At 28.3% G+C, this 21,520-nt stretch overlaps 1 protein-coding gene across 5 annotated transcripts; it reads right to left on the minus strand.

The window, feature by feature from the left end:
- Window positions 1-4,163: 4,163 nt before the first annotated feature.
- Window positions 4,164-17,926, minus strand: LOC137837700 (MADS-box transcription factor 6). Of its 5 annotated transcripts, none has more exons than XM_068646804.2 (8): window positions 17,501-17,926; window positions 12,839-12,920; window positions 7,564-7,625; window positions 7,227-7,326; window positions 6,826-6,867; window positions 5,580-5,621; window positions 5,360-5,463; window positions 4,164-4,467 (listed from the first exon to the last, which is right to left on the minus strand). In XM_068646804.2, the coding sequence occupies exons 1-8, from the start codon at window positions 17,680-17,682 to the stop codon at window positions 4,368-4,370; spliced, it is 714 nt and encodes a 237-aa protein (XP_068502905.1). In that variant the 5' UTR covers window positions 17,683-17,926; the 3' UTR covers window positions 4,164-4,367. The 5 variants fall into 5 exon arrangements, 3 of the variants coding, with proteins under 3 accessions (XP_068502905.1, XP_068502906.1, XP_090157992.1); XM_068646805.2 differs by having other exon boundaries at window positions 4,164-4,464; window positions 17,501-17,824; XR_016520659.1 differs by having other exon boundaries at window positions 4,430-4,464; window positions 5,580-5,637; window positions 17,501-17,826.
- Window positions 17,927-21,520: the final 3,594 nt, after the last annotated feature.

The raw sequence follows: 21,520 nt of genomic DNA on the forward strand, positions 1-21,520 counted from the left end.
ATAATATTTAATTTAATTAATATAATAATTAATTATTTTTTATTTTTAAAATAATTTTATTTAATAATTTGTCAGTAGTTTTTAATGAGATATTATTAAGATATAGATTCATCTTAGTAGAGGTCTCTCAAAGCTTGTGAATGATAAGAAAATTCTACATATGGCTAGTCCACAAGGTTTTCTCACTCCCTCTCATATTTTATATGCGGATGACATTTTTATTTTCTGTAGGGCGGATAATAAGTCTCTTAGAAATTTGAGTAATTTTCTTAAAACATATGGTGATTTCTCTAGTCAATATGTTAATAATTCTAAGAGTAGTTTTTTCACCATGGATAATTCTACAAGATTTGTCACCAAAATTCAGCGTATTCTTTCTTGTAGTCATGCTTGTTTGCCTTTCACTTATTTAGGAGTGTTTATCTTTGTTGGTGCTCCAAGGGGTCGTTTTCTTCAACCTTTGGCTGATAAAGTCAAATTGAAGCTAGCTTCTTGGAAAGGTAAATCTCTTAGCATGATGGGTCGGGTTCAGTTGGTCAATACGGTGATTACGGGTCTTCTAGCTTATAGTTTTAATTTGTATAAATGGTCTGTTTCTCTTCTTAAGCAAGTTGAGCAGTGGTGTCGAAATTTTATCTGGACTAGTGATATTCTGAAAAAATGTATAGTTATTGTTAATTGGGATACGATTTGTTCTCCCCTTGAGAATGGAGGTTTGAAAATTATTAACCTTCACCATGAAAATAATGCATATCTTCTTAAGCTTGCTTTGAACTTTGCTTATAGCAATAAGCCTTGGTCTTTGCTCTTGAAAGCTAGGGTCCTTAAATCAAAATACAAATTTCGAATGGTTTATAGATCGTAATCTCTTTGCCCTGGAATTAAGCAGTTTTATTCTACTATACTTGATTATACTTCTTGGACTGTTGGTACAGGTTCTCTTATTAATTTCTGGAATGATAAATGGTGTGCTACTACTTCTTTAGCAAATATTGCAGGATTATCTGATGGTGTTAGTATTCCGGATACAGTCTCTCAGTTTTGGACAGGTGGTGATTGGAATATTCCATTGTCTTTACAGCAGATGCCTCATCTTTTTAGTCATATCATGGTTAGGGCGGTACAAGATATTCCTAATTGGATTCTAGATGAGTCTGGTCGTCTCACTCTTAAATCAGCTAGGACTTTTTTCTTGGATCCAGGGGTTTCCTGTGGTTGGGGTAAATTTATTTGGTCTTCATATATTCCGCCTTCCAAAACTCTTGTCCTTTGGAAAGTTTTTCATGGGCGGCTTCCTACAGATTAGCATATTCAAAATAAAGGTTTGCACATTTGTTCTATGTGTACGCTTTGTGAAAAACACGATGAATCTATTCAACATTTATTTTTTGAATGTGCTAATGCTTTGCGTATTTGGAGTTGGGTTCGACACATTTTTCCTACTTATCATTTTTCTAATAAGGATGATCTTCTTTCTTTTATTAAGAGTGATGGTAGTCCGTTGGTTAAATTGATTAAGCTAGCTGTGATAACTTTTTCTATTTGGATGATATGACGTATGAGGAATTATGCTCGTTTTCAGGATAAGATTGAGGTTTCTATGACTATTTTGGTTATTAAAGATTTAACTTGTCTAGTGGGTAATTCGTCTAAAACTTCAATGAAGAATGATATGTTCGATTTCAATGTGCTCAAGTTTTTTGGTATTAACACTCGTACTGGTAAAGTTCTACGTCCTCTTCCGGTTAGATGGGAGTTTCCTTCACCAGGCTGGGTTAAAATTAACATTGATGGGGCTGCTAGGGGATATCTTGGTCTTGCTACTTGCAGAGGTATTTTTCGTGGGAATATGGGGGAATTTATTGGAGCTTTTTCTGTGTTTCTTGAAGTTTAGACTGCTCTGGTTGCTGAGTTTTATGGGGTTATACATGCTGTGGAGGAAGCTCAAAAGATGGGGTTTACTAATGTCTGGCTGGAATGTGATTCTACTTTGGTTTGTGTTGCGTTTACTGCTAGGACAAATGTTCTTTGGATGCTTCGTAATCGATAGAATGTTTGTCTTAATTACTGTGGGAAAATTAGGTTTACGGTTACTCATATTTTTCGTGAAGGAAATGCGTGTGTTGATAAGTTGGCTAATGTATGATTTTTTCATAGAGAATCTTTTCTTTGATATAATAGGCTTCCACCTTATCTGTTCTTAGAATTATTTATGAATAGATATAGTCTACCTATGTATCGTTTTTGTTAACATATGGGTTTTGGTCTAGTTTCCCGTATTTTTGTATTTTTTATTTTTATTTTTTTGTTTAATAATACTTTTTTCATATGATGGTAAATGATTGTTGTTACTGACATAAAAGCTTTTATTTAAAAAAAATAATAATAATGTAAAATACACGAGTTGTATATATTATATATATGATATATAATTACATATATGTATGTTGTACATTGTTATATATCATGTATAAAAATATTAAAATTAAATTAGTTCACCTTTACATGTTGTAGGTAGACTATGATGGAGAAAATGATGTTGTGTGTGGTAACAACATGACTAATGAGTAATATATAGTATAAATATTCTTTTAGATATTATTATGCTACTTGAAAATTCTTTTAAATACTTAGTTGTATATATTGAATATAAAAAATACTATATGCATGTTTTATATTACTTAAATCGATTAGTATATATTTATAAAAATTTGGGATGTTACATTTGTTTTCATACTTGTTTTCGTTTTTACTTTGAATTATTAAAATAATATTAATTTTTTTAATATTTTATTTTTAAATTTATGTAATTATAATTTTATTATTATTTGGATTTGAAAGAAAATATGTGTTTTTCTATCTTAAATTGTTGATAATATCATATTTGTTTTTTTTGTAAATATTTAGACAAATACAAGTATACCTACTGTATCATAATGAAATTCATACCCATCAAATTTTAAAAAAATATATATAATTTTTTATATAAAAAATAAAAGTAATATAATTAAACTCACAGTAACTCAGTAATCATATACTGTAATCATCCTTAATAGACACAAATAATATATTTTTATTTTAAAATGATTACATTTTTATCCTTTTAAAATAATTTAAAATTATGTTCTTATTTTCTTAATATTAATAAATTACGTCAAATTAATTACATGAATAGTTGTATTTGTAAAAAAATAAAAATAAAATGTATTTATTTTATTTTTTATTTTATTTTCTTTTTTAATAATACTTTTTTATACAATGACAATGATTGTTGTTACTTGAGTTGTCAGTTGTCAGTATATCTGAGATGTCAAGTTACATAGTAATGCCTAATATGAAAGTTTTTATTTTAAAAAAATAATTATTCTAAAGTTATTTTAATAAGTGACATATTTATTTTTATTGTTAATATGTATAAAAAGGTATAAATTTAATGCACATAAAACATAATAGGTAATACTATCTTTATTCCATTTTAAACTACATTTAAAAATTATTCTAAATTTTGGGATTTAATAAAATTAATGAGATCTTAAATATTTTTTATAGGACTATCCTTAATCAATACACCTAATGAGAGTATAATAAAAGTAAATGAATAATGAATCACAAAGATCAAAAGTATATTAGAAAATCGTATAAAATATTAATTACATTTCTTGGTACTTTTAGTCAAAACCTTAAAAACGAGTTTTTGAAAATGAGATTAAACAAAGTGTTGTCTAGGGATACTTTAATAATTCTTTCATGGGAAAGTGGTGCTTATGGGACCCCTTGCGTGACATTTTCTAATAAAAATGTTGTCATAGGTCAACACTTTTAAAGAACCTTTATTTGTAATTTAACATGGTTAAAAAACAACTAATTTTAAAAATTAAAATAATTAATTATTATTAACTAAATTAAATACTATTTTAAAATTAAAAAAATATTAAAAAAATTATAAAATAATTTTTAAATTAATATCCAGAAGTTTTATCAACTAATATTTTAGATTTTAAATTAGTTTCTAAAACACTATTCGAGATCAATTTAAAATTTAAAATTTAAAATATCAGTAATTTAAAAATTATTTTATAAATTTTTATTAATAATATAAATATATAAATAAATTTTTTATACTACTACAAAATTAAACATTTAGAATTTAGAATTAAAATGAGATAAACATTAAAGTGACATGGAAACATTTTCTAAGGAAAATTTATACAATATTCCCCTTATAGAATGCATAACCCCTCACTGAGAGAGTGTTAACAAGAAATAACATTTACTTTATGAAAACCATTGTGTGAATACCAATGCATAGGTACCTACAAGTAGTTGTAATAAGTGGTTTTGGAAAATGTAAAGTAAATTAAAATTCACTACAACCATCCATTGCTCTTGTTGTGAGTGCTTTGGTTACCCTCTATCCTCATATCAATTGCTCTTTCTTTCGATGCAACTTCTTGGTGTTGAAACCTACTACAACAATATGTATTATTTTTATTAAATCTCAAGAAATTAGTATATATTTATATAAAAATATGACTCAATACTTCTAAGACATATTGAAGAGCTTTAACTTGTATTTTGAAATTACAATTGTTCATTTTATGGAATTTTACATTGAGAATGAAAATAAATCAATTGAGTTGAGTACAAATTGTATAAGAACATTTTATGTAATAGCTTGATTATAATTTTTTTATTATAATTGATTTTTATGTAACATAAGTTTCTTCTTAATATATGTTTTGAAAGAAATTTGAATCATTTACTACATAAATAATTATGTGTGATTTTTTGTGACTTTCATCATAGTATTTTACTAAATTGAGACTAAGTTGTAAACTGTTTAATCATGATTTATTAGTTTTTATCATAACTAAGCTATGTTGTGTTGTTGTTTCAACATAGATATCAAAATAGATATCAAAACAATTGTATCTAATCCTATTTTGTAAGTTTCGGAGTTGAAGAAAATTTGTATGAATTAGTGTCGTTTATTCCTATAAATGTTATAAAAATATTAAGGAGTAAATTAAATTACTAACCATTTAAGGAGTATTGAGTGTCTTTCTGTAGATAATTTTCTCTCCAATTTTGTTTTACATATAAATAAAACTTGTGATTATGTTAATTTAATGATATTTTAAGAAGATGCCATTTGTTTATTAAAAAAATAGGTTTTAGAATTAAAATATTTTTAAAATAAATACATAAAGTTTTTAAGTTTTCTCTTTTTTGTTCTTAGTACGCAATGAATTTCACAATCTTTGAGGAACAAATTCAACACATAAGTACCTTAGATGTTTTTACTAATGAATATTTTTTTATATTAACAAAATAAAAGGATAAGAAAATCAATTCATACCATGTGTCTAGTGTTGTTCCAGATTCAAATTGATCGGCTTTTGTTGCATGCAATTGAAAAAAATTGTTATTGTCAAGGATGAGGCTTGAGAATTCATCTTTTTCCTACAAAATAAATGTGAAAAAAAATGCATAAAATGAAATATTATAAAAAAAAATGTGAATATTTTATGGCTTCTCTTAGCTATATTTGCAAATGATTATTTAAATAAAGGAAAAACCTTGGATTCCAATTGCTTGTTAAGATCTTCCAATTTGCGCACCTGCCAATATATATAACTAATACAAATTAATGAGAAGCCTTTTGAAGGTATTTTTAGTGAAGATAAAGTTTGCTTTTGATAAGCCTTAAGAATGATAATTTGACAATTTTTATCTTTTTCAAACAAATATATATATATATATATATATATATAATAAAGTAAAAAAAAAAAATTATCCTTTACTAATTTGGTAGGCGTTCTAATAGGAGACTGGTGACAAGTATTTCTGTATAAGGGTTGAACCACCCCTGAAGTGGTCCCTATTTATTTATTTATTTTATTGCTGATAAAAAAAATAAAGTAAAAAATTTAGTAATAATTATGATGGATATACTTTCTATTTAATATTTTATAGAGGATTGGATTTCTAACACCATCTCTTGAAAATAGTATATAATTTTTCTCTTACAATAATCCGTTTTGTAAAATAAGAAAAAAAAGTTAATATAATTAGTAACATAAATTACATGTCTCGTTAATAAAAGTTAACACAGATTAAAAAAAATCTCTTACTCTTTTCTACAGTATTAAGAAAGAAAAAAAAAATATGCACTTTGTTATTTTTGGAAAGTGGGTTTTAATGAATTAATAGGGTAAACAATGTTATCACTCCAAGACAATCATGAAATAGAAACCAATTTTTAGATACCAAAATAATTAATTACAATATGAACTAAAATAGAGACCATTTTAGAAATTAAAAAAAATTGGTTTCTAAATTAGTTTATATTATTTTCTATTATTATTAAATAGTTTTTAAATTGGTATCTAATTAGCAACTAAGGTTTTAATTACCAATTATTTAGTTTCTAAATTTGGTAGCAAAAATCTTGGTTGCTAATTAGATACCAATTTAGAAACTATTTAACAATAATAGAAAATAAGATAAACTAATTTAGAAACGAAATTTCTTTTTAGTTTCTAAAATGGTCTCTAATTTAGTTACTATTGCAACTAATTATTTTGGTTTCTACAAATTGGTTTCTATTTGTATTACAAAGAATACGAACAAATAAATAAAAACTATTTTTTAATCTACTTATCAAGATTTTTTTATATAACATAATTTAAGATAATAAGATATTCTATTTTTTATCAATAATAAAAATAATATAAATAGAAATATTTTGAGTACTCCAACCATCTACACAAATAATAATAGGAGTACTCTCATTTAATTAGTAGTTTAAGTTTAAATGCATACCTTTTCGCGTAATTCATCAGCTCGTGCCATGAGTTTCTTTGTCTGCAATAATAATCAAAATAAATAAATAAATAAATGTATTTTTGTCTTTATAATGCTTTTTTTTACATTTTTAATCCTCTATTTTTTTTGTCTACATTTGTTATTATTTTTAATCCTATGTCAGAGGCTAAAGTTAAAAAAAAAATAGAAACACAAACAAGCAAATGAAATTAAATTTAGTAGTCCAAAACAAAATAAATATAACTTTATAGAACCATAAATATTTTTTTTTTAAAACCTTAAAAAAATCGTAAGAAGAAAAATAGTGTGCGATATTTGAACACAAGAAAATATTCTAGATGATTTTAAGGTTTTGTATATATATATATGATGATGCATGCATTAGTGAGTGACATTACTTGCTGCTGTCGAGTTAGTGCAAGAGTAATGTCTAGTTGTTTCTCAAGGCTCTGCAATTCTTTAAAGCTAAGAGGCTCAAGTTCTTCTCCTTGAAAATGCCTTCAAAAACACACAAAAAACAATGTAAAGAAACATTTAAACTAATATACACAACATTTTTCTTTCTAAACATAAGAGTAATTGCAAGAAGGAACTTTTTAGTACATATTTTTAAATATATAAGGTTAAAAAAATAAAGTAAGTTTTCGATTTTTTCACCAACTGAATAATATATTAAAAGTAAATATATATGACAAAAAATTTCACACTTATTTTCTACATATATTAAAAGTATACCTTTGTGTCCGCTCAAGAGATTCGTATTTCGCTCTTAATTTCAAGAATTCATGATATGAACTCTGCAAGGCACAGTACTATTAATATGCATGCAAAGATTGTAAATAAATAAATAAAAAATGCTAAAATAGTGTATTGATAGAAGCAAACCCTCGTAAATTTAAAGAGCTTAAAACAGTGTTAAAAAAGTGTAAATAATTAATATAAGAAGGTGTGTACACCCTGTCTCCTCCAAATAATTTTAAAAAAATAAAAATTAATAAAAAAATTAAAAAGGTTAAATATGTTTTTATCTATATACTTTTATGCAAAATTATTGTAATAAAGAACGAGTTTTTTTATATATCAAAGTAAATTTTCAATATGGATTAAGATAGTTTTTTTATATATTAAAGTAGATTTTTAATGTGGATTAAAATATTAAAATATTTTATAGTGATGTGAATGTTGTCCCATTATAATATAGTTTTAAAGAAAAGAATCCGCGCGTTAGCCAAATAGAAAAGAAAGAAGCCTTTTACATCTTTTGGACTTTACATTCGGAAACATTAAAACCTCCATTTTCTACTGATTGAGCAACACAAACTCAAGACCATGATTTCGAAAAAATGACCTGTGCAGTGCATGTCCTCTATTTCCTTCTGTTCAAAATTCTTCCATAATAAGAAATAATGAACAATGAATATTAGTAAAATTGATTCAACATTTCAAAGTCTTGAAAGTATATCTCTCTTAAAGATTTTGAAGTTCAATCTTGAAAATTGAAGATAGTATATTTAAGATATCTTGAAAATATGATATACATTAATTATCCATTATCTCTTTATGAAGAAATTTTCATTCTTCTCATTTTTTATATAAAGAAAACTTGTGAAGAAAGAAAAACAATGGTGTTGATTCTTGTACAAGGATTGGGATATCCCTGAAGTATCCATTTTAATATTTTTTATTCTTTGCTGATAAAAAAAAAAGGAAGAAGAATAACATAGAGTAAATGAGAGAATAAATATCAACCATAGTGTGAGATTAAAAATTTTAGTGAAAGACTAGAGCGACTTTGTATTCAATCTTTGTTAGATGAGATTAAGTGTTATCCTCATAGAGTGAGAAAAATCAATATTATAATTCTACTTTCATAGTGAAGATATTTTCTTTATTAGGTCCAACAAGTTTTTACTTCTCAAATTGAAGAGATTTTTCCACCTTAAAATTTTCTAGTGTCATTATTCTATTTGCCCTATTTTTATTTTTATTTTGTCTACTTATTGTTTTCGCAAGTGTTCATTTTGTATCTACATCAAGAAAGGATAATTAGTTTTAATTTTTCTAATGCCTCCAAATTCCAAAATTAAGCAAAATTTTATTCCCCACCACACACCTCACACCAACCAAAGAACTGACACTTAATTTTTTTCAATCACCGATTCTCTGTGGCTAAAATTTCTGATACCCTAAATCAAGATCCAAAATGGTAAAGATCCCAAAACCCTATATGATAATGTAGATCACGCAAAGAGATTGTTTTTTTAAGTAGGGAGCTATGACTGGTCCAAAAAAAATGTGAGGGTGCAGAATGTAAGAGTGTCAAAGAATGGAGGGAGTGTTAAAGAATGGAAGGGGAGAGACATTAGATTGCACCGAATAGAGGTTTCACACATAGAAGACATTAACTAACATGAGTGATATGACTCGGTTAGCTGGGAGTTCCTACATTATATGTTGGAAAGGCTGGGTTTTTGTGCTCAATGGATTCGATGGATAAAGTGTTGTTTAGAATCTGCTTCAGTCTCTGTATTAGTGAATGGCAGCCCAACTAGAGAATTTACTCCTAGGAGGGGACTTCGTCAAGGTGACCCGCTTGCTCCGTTCCTCTTCCTTATAGTCGCTGAAGGGTTGACTGGGGTGTCTAGGATGGCTGAAGAGAAGAATTTGATTGACAGTCTGGAGGTTGAAAAAGCTAAGGTGAAGGTTAATATGTTACAATACGTTGATGATACCTTATTCTTCTGCGAAGCGAATACCAAAAGTGTTTTTAATATTAAGGCTATTTTGCTTTGCTTTGAGCTTGCTTCTGTGCTTAAGGTGAATTTTTTAAAAAGCAGAATTGGCGGGATGGGGTTGGATCAGTGTTCGCTTCAACGTTTTGCAGCTATTCTTAATTGTAAGGTGATGGTAACTCCTTTTGTTTACTTAGGGTTACCGGTAGGTGGGTGCCACAAGCGCGATGTTTTTTGGAACGGGGTGTTAGAGAGAGTTCAGGGCAAACTGTCGAGGTGGAAAGGCAGGTGTTTGTCGATGGCTGGGAGGATCTGTTTGATTAAGTCAGTCCTCTCCTCAGTCCCGTTATTTTTTATGTCCTTATTCAAACTGCCATCTGGGGTGGCTGACAAGTTAGTTCGGATCCAAAGGAATTTTCTTTGAGGGTGGGGCTCTAACGGAAGGAAGATCGCTTGGGCCTCTTGGAATAAGGTCTGCGAGCCTCGGGACTACGAGGGTCTTGGAATCATTGATTTAAGGACTTTTAACCTGGCCCTGTTAGGCAAGTGGATTTGGAGGTGGGGTTCGGCCAAGGGAGGTCTGTGGAAAGAGATTCTCTACTCTAAATATGGTGGATGGAGGAATTTGATAGCAAAAGGTAAACCTTGCAGGGGTTCCCTATGGTGGAGAGACTTGAAGGAGGTTTGGGCTTCAAAGTGCTGGGGCAGAAGTTTTGAAGATGGGGTTGAGTGGAAAGTTGGTGATGGAGGGAATATTTCATTATGGGAGGACAGCTGGTTGAATTGTGGTGCCCTGAAGGGAATGTTTCTGAGATTATATCCGCTTAGCACAACTAAAGCTGCTAAGGTGGCCAAGATCGAGAACTGGTCTAATGGTGTTTGGATTTGGCATTTGTGCTGGCGTAGATCCCTCTTTGACTGGGAGAAGTTGTTGGAGGAGCAGTTGAGTCAGTTGCTGCAAGGGGTGAAGATGGATGTGGGAGGGGTGGATAGCTGGGTCTGGAAGGTTGAGAGATCTCAAAGTTTTACTGTTAACTCAGCTTATATTAAGGTAAGGAGGGTTAGTGATGGGGAGTCCTCTCCGATTTACTGTAGGTTATGGAGGTGTAAAGCCTTGCCTTCTGCTGTATTCTTGGCCTGGAGGGTGTTGGAAAATAGGATTGCGACTAGGGTTAATTTGGTAAGGCGCGGGGTGGTGGTTGAAAACCTTGTATGCTGCTTGTGTGGGAAGGTTGAAGAGTCGTCGAGTCACTTGTTCTCCATTTGTGACTTTGCTTGGAGGGTCTGGTGTCTTTGCTTTGAGTGGCTTGGAGTGTCGTTCGTAATTCATTTGGATCCTATGCAAAATTTTATCCAATTCAGGTTGAGTCAGGCATCTGTTTCGGTTAATGATGTTTGGGGGGGCAATTTGGGTTGGAATTGTGAGTGAAATTTGGAAGCATAGGAACCCGGTCGTCTTTAATGGAGGAGTGGCAGATGTGTTAGAAGTTTTTGCCTCAGCACAAGTAAAGGTGTGATCTTGGATTGTTGCAAAGTCCCGCGAAGTTTATTTTTCCTACCCCTATTGGGTTCTTGATCCTTTGGCCTGTATACGGCTGATTTGGTAAAGCTAGTTAGCGCTTAGTTTGGTTGGTCCTTTGTCCGGCAGTTTTGCGTGTCGTGTTAGGAGTTGGATTCTATGTGTTCTTGTAAAAGGGTTGGACCACCCCTAAAGTGGTTCCCATTTATTTATTTTTATTGTTGATAAAAAAAAAACTATGAGTGATTATTTCCTTTCCTATTAGTAAATAATTTTTTTTCTTTGATTACTGGTAAAAAAAAGTTTGAATATAACCAACATACTTTTATATTTAAACATTTAAGTGAGTTAAAAATTTTACATAAAAAAAAAATTAAATGTCATGTAAAAAAATATTCATAAATACTAAAATTTTGAGTTGAAAATGATGTTATAATCACTTATACGACTAATTATACTAATCAGAATGACTTATTCTTATTGGTCATGAATACGTGTATCCGTAAAAGAAAAAGTCTCAATGCTCATCTATTTTACTCAACACGTTTGAAATGGTATTGAATTTATGAGTATATATTTGCAAACACATTATGGATCCTTTTGGTTTCGTAAGTTAGTTCCTCAAAATCTTGTCACAAAAACTAGCACACACACACTACTTTTTCTTGTTGTTGAATACTAAAAATAATATGGGAACTTAGCTGGAAAATCAAAGCTTTACCCATTGCTAAATGCTTTGCATGGAAGGTTCTTAAACAGAGAGTACCTACAAAAGACAATTTATATAGGAGGGGAGTCCATCACAGTGACTTAGCATGCCCAATGTGCTCTGAAAGTAGTGAAACTTTACAACATATGTTCTTTTATTATAAGATAACACCAAATGTATGACAATCATGTGATGGACACAATTAACCACAACAAAATTTTAATCAGTTTGGACTAGTCCAACTTAACCTGAAAGGAAACCAGCTGATCTAGAAAGGAGCATGGGTTGGGTTTTCTAGAACTTATGGAAACAGAGAAATGAAGTGGTTTTCCAAATTAAAACCCTGAATGCAGAACAAATATTGACTGCATCAGTGTTTATGGTAGGATCATAAAAAGGTACTGTCACAAAAAGGAGACCTAAGCAAGGATACAAAAGATGGGGCATATTTACCCTAATAAATGTAAAAGCACACTTAGGTTTGGTCAGCTGAACTGATAAATGAACAAGCATATGCTGACGGAACAGAGGGTTGGAGTGAAGATTTCAAATGTTTCATTTTTTTTGATAATTTTTGTTTTGTTTTAGGATACGTTTATATTGATACACCCCATAAGAAAACTTCACTATGTGTACATATATTTCATTTTGTATATGTATTAATGTTCTATTTACATGCAAAAGTTGATTTTTCGTTTTGAAAGAGAAAAGATATAACCACGGGACTATATTCTTAATTTTGCTTATTTATGACGGCACAGTTGACAAATCCATTCTAATACATTTGTTTTTTAATAATTGACGTTGTTTTCAGTACATGGCATGTTGATTGGATAATAAATGTGTATTAAAGTTACTTTGTTTACCTTTTATATCTACAATTTTCATTCATATAAATTATTTATTACTAACAAACTAAACTAATTAGAAGTATTTTTATAAAAAAAAAATGTAAGAGATTATTAAAAAAATATTATTTAAAACACTACTTATAATAATGAGATAAGATAAGAAAATAAAATTTAAAAGAAATTGTTAAAAAGAAGAAACCTGTGATTCGAGTTCCGATGAATCACCAGTCTGTAACTTGCTGTAACGACATTGACGATATCTCTCAACGATTTTGTTAATACTGATCACAAAATAAAATATTGTCATTATCATTATTAATATTGGTTAATTTTAGTAGTGCTTGATAGAGTAATGAGATATAACATATATGAACAAATATTATTAGAAAAAACTTCATTTTTGGAATGGCTATAGTTCTCTAGTATAAGGTTTTAGAACTTTTAGTCTTAATAAAATAAAATCATACAATAAATTTCTGTTTTTCTCAACCTAATATAATCTCATATGATATGAATAAGATCCGAATATTAGAACCCTGCATATGGTATGCTTACGCATGCATGTGTACGAAGCATGATATATAGTATATTGTAGCCAAGGAACTTAAAACAAAGCATCAAAATGTTGGACCATATTTTTTTTCTTTTCTTTTGAGTTGTATACACCTTTTTAGGTTTACCCAATAAAATACCACCCTCTTATGATAAAACAAACACTATTGCAAAATAGTGATTTAACAATAATATACAACTAACATGGATTGGATTAAATACGAAACGATGTAAAAGAAATATCACTAAAAAAATTATATATTACATTAGTTATATAAAAAAACCGCTGTAAAATGTGTCTTATAATAGTAAAAAATTTAAAATTTATTTTGTGTGATATATTATGTCGGCTGAGACTATGAACCAATGAATGTATTAATTTTGATTAAAATGAAAAGATGTTTAAACAATTTTAATTTACAGGTTATATATCACATTGTTATATGTTAAATGTATTAGTATTGAGTTCGAGAATGTTCAATCCTTAACAATGTGTATTCAGTGAATCTTATTCTCTTTTTGAAATTTTTTTTGAAATTTAATATAAAGATTGAATACTACGTCTAATTTTAATTATATATACAAGTTTCATTATGTTTAAAAAAAACAAAATAGTAATGACAATCATTATTTTGGACTTGAAATTGTTCATGTCGACAATTTAGAACACTACTAGAAAAACATTAAATAGAAACCAATTTTAAAGATAAAAAATAATTAGTTACTATATTGACTAAATTAGTTACGATTTTATAGATTAAAAAATTATTGGTATCTAAATTAGTTTCTAAAATTATAAATTAGTTTCTAAATTCGTATCCAATTAGGTACCAAGATGTTAGTTTCCAATTTTAGAATCTAAAGTAGTTGGTAGCTAATTAAATACCAATTTAGAAATTAATTTATAAATTTAAAAACTACTTTACTAATTATTTTTTGTCTCTAGAATTAGTTTTTATTTAATGATTTTCTTATGGTGGAAAGATTAAATACATGTTTTCATAACTCATTAGTACATATAATTAATGATATTATGTATATTTCATGAAATTTTGGTTCATTGCATTTTGTATTGATCTTCGGGTGTATATTTGATTGTGGTTGACTTAACGTCACCACTTCCATTTTGTGTTACCCGAAAACCAATCCAAAATGCTGTCAAAATTTTGTGAGATATAAATAATGCATATTAAAAGTTTACATACAAATGAAATATAATAAATTGAATCTTCTTGCATAAACCATGTTCTTCTATTACGTAGTAATGGATCAAAATTAGATAAATGCAAGTCAAATCAGTGATGTGTATTAGAATGTCATTGAAGAGTTTCTACAGTTTACTCAAAGAAATAGGGGAGGTATAAATTGAAGATATTATTTTTCTATGTTAATTGTTTGAATGAGAGATAACTAGAAATTCAGTTGATACGAGAACATGTTCTTTGTGATGGTTTCTAGAAGCGCTATACAATGTGGACTTGGCGTGGTGAAGTTGTAGACCTACCACTTGTATATCAATGTCAATAGTCTAATATACATTATGAGGATCACATGGAGGACATGATTCGTGATATTGGACACATTATTTCCAGCAAGCACACATGTATGATTCGTTGAAAGATGATTTAGAAAAATCATTGTATATCGACTATACAAGTTTCACATGTTTGTCATACTAAGATTAATTAATATCATAACAAGACATGAGCGCACAATAAAAGCTTCACGGAATCGCTTGAGTTGTTGCATGAAATGTTTTCAGAAGATAATATATTGTCGACCCGTCGTTATGAGACAAAAAAGATAGTGTCCGATGGGTATGGAGTACTAGAAAATACATGCACGTCCCAATGATTGTACATTGTATAGAAAAGAGTTTGGAACATTGTACAAGTGTCCAAGATGCAGCTATCACGATACAAAGTGAAGGATGATGATAATGATGAAGATAACATGAAAAAATGTTCTCTTGCAAAGGTATTATGGTATCTTCCAATCACATTGTAATTTAAACATTTTTTTGTCAATGTTAATGATGCCAAGAACCTTATGCAAATGGAAGAAAATGTAATGGACTATTACGACATGTTTTCGATTCATCATAGTGGAAGAAACCGATTGTTTGTACCCTAAGTTTAGGAGTGATCCAAGAAATCTAGACTTGGACTTGCAATTGATGAACCCTTATTGTACCTTAAGTAGCAAACACAATTCATGATCCATTTTGGTAATTATTTATAATTTGTCGTATTGGTTGTGTATGAAAAGAAAATATAAGATGTAGTTTATAATTATATCATGTCCATGACAATCCGAAAATGACATAGATATTTATCTAAGTCTGTTGATAGAAGAGTTGAGGTTAGTATGGGATGAAAGAGTTGAGGTATTTGATGCATATCAGAAGGTGAATTTCGATTTACGTGCATTATTATTTTGTATCATTAATGATTTTCCAGCATATTAAAATTTGAGCGGTTATAATGTTAAAGGACATCATGATTGCCCAATAAGTGAAGAGAACACAAGTTACCATCAACTAAAACATAGGAGGAAGACATCTTACATTGAGCATCAAAGGTTTTTGAAATGTAATCACCCTTATCGTAGGTTAAAAAAGGCTTTCAATGAATGTCAGTAGGACAAAACTTCACCCTGAACTGGTGAGGAAGCGTACAATTGAGTTTGCCAAATCGAAGTGACTTTTGGGAAAACACATGAGAATAGTGGTGTGAAAAACATATGGAAAAAGAAATCAATATTCTTTGAACTTCCATATTAGTCCAAGTTAGATGTTAGACATTGCATGAATGCAATGCATTTGAAAAAGAATGTATGTGGTAGTATAATTGACACATTGGTAAACATTAAGGGAAAGACGAATGATGGACACTTGATTATAGGTTTCATATATGTCACTATGAAAACTAAACTTTATTTCGCATTTTAGTTTTTTGTATAACGATTCAATGGACACACACAAGAAGAAATATGTCATGAATGAGCAAAATATTATATACGATTAGAACTCAAAAACTTGTATGATTTAGAATTGTGGATAGACATTTTTTTTTTCCATATTGTTTGTTTAGTTTTGGTTATGTTATGTTTGATTTATTTTTCTATTTTGATTTGGACAAATTTTGTTATTCCAAAGTTTGGATAGTAATATTATATTTTACTAGCAATATGGTATGTTTGCTTACAACTTACAATTATAGGTGGAAAAAATAATAAAATTGATCAAATTATTTAAAAATAACGTAACATATTACATTGGTTGTGGCTAGAACTGATGCAATATGTGTCATTTTGCTAACACAAAATTACACGAAAATAGGATATTACATTGGTTCAAGAGGGAATTGGTATAATATGTGACCTTTTCAAACACAAATTTACATTAGGAAGAGATTTTACATTGGTTCTAAGAGAGAATCAATCTAATAGATGACTTTTTTCTTCACACGACAATGGTACAATTCCAAAAAAAATTAATGTAATATGTTTCTTGTTTTTTTTTTATTTAATTCTTTTATATAGTTAGTGTCTAATCCGAGATCATATTTGTATACTTTAATGAGTTTTTTAATTGATGTAAAATGTGTTACACTTTCTATATCATTGACATACAATGATTGAACTAATGTAAAAACTCGTTTATAATCAATTTAAAATGTGTTTTTTATAGTGAAAAAATTGAGAAAGATTAAACTCAAATTAATATTAATAAAGAAGGAAGTTAGTTATTAATAAACTCAAATTAATTATTAGCTTGGGCTACTAAATGATCATGAGTTGAAAACATGCATGCATTCATAGCACTCACTATGATAATCGAACTACAGAATTCGGAAGTGTAATCATTTCCCATGACAGATTTGAAGGAAGAATATGAATTCAACAACAACAAAAAATCTGATAGACCAGAAATCAATCAAGCGAAACATATTAGTAACATGAAAAGATCAACTATTTCCAACAATTAGTTTATAAAGTAAGCTGAAATAAAAGGTTAACAAAACATTTATGAGAAAGCTCTACTAAAAGCTGAAAATTGTGAAAAATTATAAATTTATTTGAGGTTCATTTCTAATTTTGAGTTTTTTTTCTTCTGATTTTGTAGGTTCATAAATTTAAACCAAGCATTCAAACTTAGGTTTGAATTACTCTTGAACTAATATGACCATGTACATCTGAAGACATAAATTTGCATCATTCCATGCCCTAATTAACTATGCATGTACAGCAGGTGTTGGCAAAATGAATTGAAAAAGCAAAAGAAAGACGAAAGAGAGAGAAAAATTACTCAGTGCTGCTGTACTGAAAAAGCTTGCCAGGGCTAGAAAAGATGATAAGGGCAACTTCTGCATCACAAAGCACAGAAAGCTCAAATGCCTTCTTCAGCAACCCACTTCTGCGCTTTGAGAACGTTACTTGACGGTTTATCTTGTTCTCTATTCTCTCCAGAACAACCCTTCCTCTTCCCATGCTTTCTCTCTCTCTCTCTCTCTCTCACTCACTCTCACTCACACAGTAAAACAATAACTATATGGTTCTATATTGCATTTTCCTTTCTGTATTTATATATTCTACTGCAGAAGGGGTAATGGATAAGCACATGCATAAGGGACAGCGAAGATAATACGATCAAGATTCCATATTCTACTTCTATCCCCAAACTAATGACCACGCTTTTCCCCGCATTATCAGGTCAAGAACTCATCGTGAAGCTAAAGTTTTTGTGATTTACCAACTACTGCTAATTAGCATTATTGCTTTTCAAGTTGAAATGCGTTCGTGTAAAGTGTAAACAAAAAGTTGAAAACGAGAACCACTCAGCTTCTTTAAACCAATCACATAAAACTGCTTCACCTTAACCAGTTAGTTTTAAATTAAGCATGTAATCTTGTTATGAATACTACCAAAACTGTGTTTATGTTTGCAGTAATTTTAACAGAAAGAATTAATGCATGTGATTCTACAAAAAATAGTTGAAAAGGAGAAAATAAGATGTAACATTTTTGAATGGTATAAGTCAAAATCTTAATTATTTTACAAGACATGTATTAGAAGGAATACAAATAATATTGCAGTGAAGTGCGGAACACTTTATCCATCACTTCCAGTAACTTTATTCTGAATAATGAATTGGACTAATATGCAACCAGAGCCATATATAATATTGTCATTAGAATTAAATTTGCAAGGACGTGTTTATTTAGCAGCTTCACCCTTGGTTTTCTGAGTTCTGAGGAACTTAACTTGGCTAAAGAAATCTGCTGGATTCTCATTCCATAGCATTTAAATATCTTTGGTAGCACACCAAAACTTTAGGTGTATTATTTAGAAGAATATATGCTAGAGAAAAGAAGAGAATTGGAGAAATGAAAAATATCGTCTGAGGAATGTGCATGAGACAAAATGGTAACCTTGGATTTTCTCTTTTCCATGATGATGCTTTTCCTTTTTCAAATTATCCACTTTCTCAGCAGAGCCAAAATATCTGTATTTATATTCTTAAAATATTAATATTTTCAACAAATTTTAATGTTATTTTCATAAATAAATTATTGTTTGATTATATATATATATATATATATATATATATATAAATTATTAAATAAAAACTAATTTTAAAAATAAAAATAATTAGTTACTGTTAAGTAAATTAAATACTATTTTAAATATTAAAAATACTATTAATATTTTAAATAGTTTCTATTATTAATAAAATTTATAAATTAATATTTAATTAGATATTAAAATTTTAGTTATCAAATAATTTATATTTTAAAATTAATAACTAATTAGATGCTAATTTAAAAATTAGTTTATAAATTTATTAATAATAGAAATTATTTTAAATATTAATAATTTTTTATTTTTAAAATAATATATACTATAGTGAATATAGTAATTAATTATTTTTTATCTTTAGAATTAGTTTTTATTTTTTAATCAATAATAAATGAAAAAAATAATTTTTATTTAATAATTTAATGATTTGCTCTTGGTTAGAATGTACAAATGACTGTTTAAATTAAGTAATCACATAGTTATTAACAAACAAAACATCTTAAAACCAAGGGAAAGAGACATAATTAACACTTCACCATATTCACTATAATTAAGACAAGAAAAGGTGGTTTGTATGAAAGAAAGGCAATAAAAGGTGGTACAGTAATACGTGTCGATCAACCTGAATATAAATTTTGATGTTTGCTTCATTTTCAGTGATAATAGCCATTGAAAATGTGTATGGTGACTGTTTTCCATTTGGTTAACAATGTTCATCTTTGTTGTGATCGATTCTCAGTCATATTGTCACTTCAATCTCATCTAATCTATAAGGCAATTTCTACTTTCTTTTTCTTTTTCAACTTTACCCTAGATGTTGTTGGACCAGAGAGACTTTTATCACTTGGATTCAATTCCACTGAACTTGGACACGTTTCAGAACCCTAATGGCTCTTTCCCATGCTACAAAAGCTGAACTTCACTTCACCTTTTATCAGTTTCTATGTAAAACATGTTCATCCATCTGCAAATCGACACCTTGCAGGCTCACAAGTAGTGTAACAGAGCAGGGGAATTCTATTTTTCTTTATCATTATTTTCAAATTATGTTTATACTTTGTTCTCACATACTATATTGTAGATGAAAGTTGGCACAAGAACCCACACTTGGCAATTTTTATTCTCTGTATATGATTTTTATTCTCACATTTTGAAACCTCGAAAACTTTAAAGACTAAGTAGTAAAATATTTTACTGCATTAATTTTTGTTAACATTTTATACATTTCCCTTTGTTAAAACAATCACCTATCTTTAACAACTTCAAAATAAAGTTTTTTATATGTTTTTGACCAGCCTTCACTTTTGAAATTTAAATTGTACCAAATATGCTTCTTGTCTCATATTTTGTCGTTAATTCTTTTATAATATATAAAAAATTAAATATTAAATAGTTAATTATTATATTGATGATTAAATTAGATATTATTTTATAAATTAAAATATTTTTGATATTTAAAGTGATTTCTGTTATAAATAAAACTTTCATAAACTAGTTTTAAATTGATATTTAACATTAGCTATTAAGATTTTAATTATTAACAACTTTAATAAAGGTTGGATGAGAATATTGGTATGAGTTTAAATATTTTGTTGATTGTGTTTGATTTTAATGATAGAATGTTGTTGTTGTTTTTTCTCAGACAATTTTTCTTTTTTGTTATCACAAGAGTTCTTATTAAGATTCTATGATTTTTTTTTTTTTTTGTGAGACTTCATGTTTAAGGATTGAGGTATCATGAAATACCTTTATTTTTTTATGTGCAGATAAAAAATAACTTTAAATTTTAAATTAGTCTTTAATTAATTAGTAATTAATGTAGAATCTAAAGTAGAAAGTAGTTAGCAGTTAAAATTTTAGTCGATAATATTTGATACTAATTTAAAAAATATTTTATAAATTTTTATTAATAATAGAAATTACTTTAAATACTAATAATATTTTTTTTAAATTTATTGAATGACTATTTTTTAAAATTAATTTATATTTAATGATTTTTTTATAGTGAGAAATTTACTACTATAATTAACTTGTAATTACGTTGTAACATGATAAATTAATGGTGACTATGTAGTTAACATGCTTTTTCACACAAGTTAATATATTTTTGAAAAGAAGCCAAAGGCAAAATATGCTGCTAAGCTGAGTTAGTACTCTTGCATGTTCTTATTAAACTTGAGTGGAGTGAAAGAAAGAATAATTCTCTCTCCAGCAAAGATTTAGATTATCGATCACATTATTTTTTATTTTTTAAATTAATTTTGTAATAACCAATAATGGTTGAGATTTGAATGATTGTAGTTGAAAAGTAGCTCGGCAGAAAAGAATTCCATTTGTATTGGCATTTTACATCACTTTGATTGGCAACATAATTTCGTTCAGTAAATCAATGGCTGAAAGAAGAAAGAATCTAAGAAAAAAAATGTATATATCCACTAGATGACTAGATGGTTTTTTTTTTGTTTTGATGGTGGTAGTACAAAGAACTCACAGACAAAAAGATAGGTTACTGTATTAGTATAGAGTCTAGACACTACTTGTTATCGGCTGAATAATTGATATTTTTTTTTCCAGTCATACTTTCCTCTCTTTTCTTTTTGAATTCTCGATCGAAAGTGCACCGGTAAAAGACTTTCAAACAATAAAATAAGATTTCTATTTAAATATGATTAATATATTGATAAAAATATATTTTATTATTGTATAATCATGCTTATTTATGTAAAAAAATAAGAATTTATAATATACT

The sequence above is a fragment of the Phaseolus vulgaris genome, chromosome 4 (assembly GCF_051622355.1).
Source record: "Phaseolus vulgaris cultivar YP4 chromosome 4, ASM5162235v1, whole genome shotgun sequence".
Lineage (NCBI taxonomy): Eukaryota > Viridiplantae > Streptophyta > Magnoliopsida > Fabales > Fabaceae > Phaseolus > Phaseolus vulgaris.

Coding starts and splice junctions, on each gene's coding strand:
- LOC137837700 (XM_068646804.2), bottom strand. CDS start 17,682: ATGGGAAGAGGAAGGGTTGTTCTGGAGAGAATAGAGAACAAGATAAAC. Junction 12,921..17,500: donor TTTCAGTACAGCAGCACTGA/GTAATTTTTCTC, acceptor TTTTGTGATCAG/TATTAACAAAATCGTTGAGA. Junction 4,468..5,359: donor GGAACAACACTAGACACATG/GTATGAATTGAT, acceptor ATATTGTTGTAG/TAGGTTTCAACACCAAGAAG.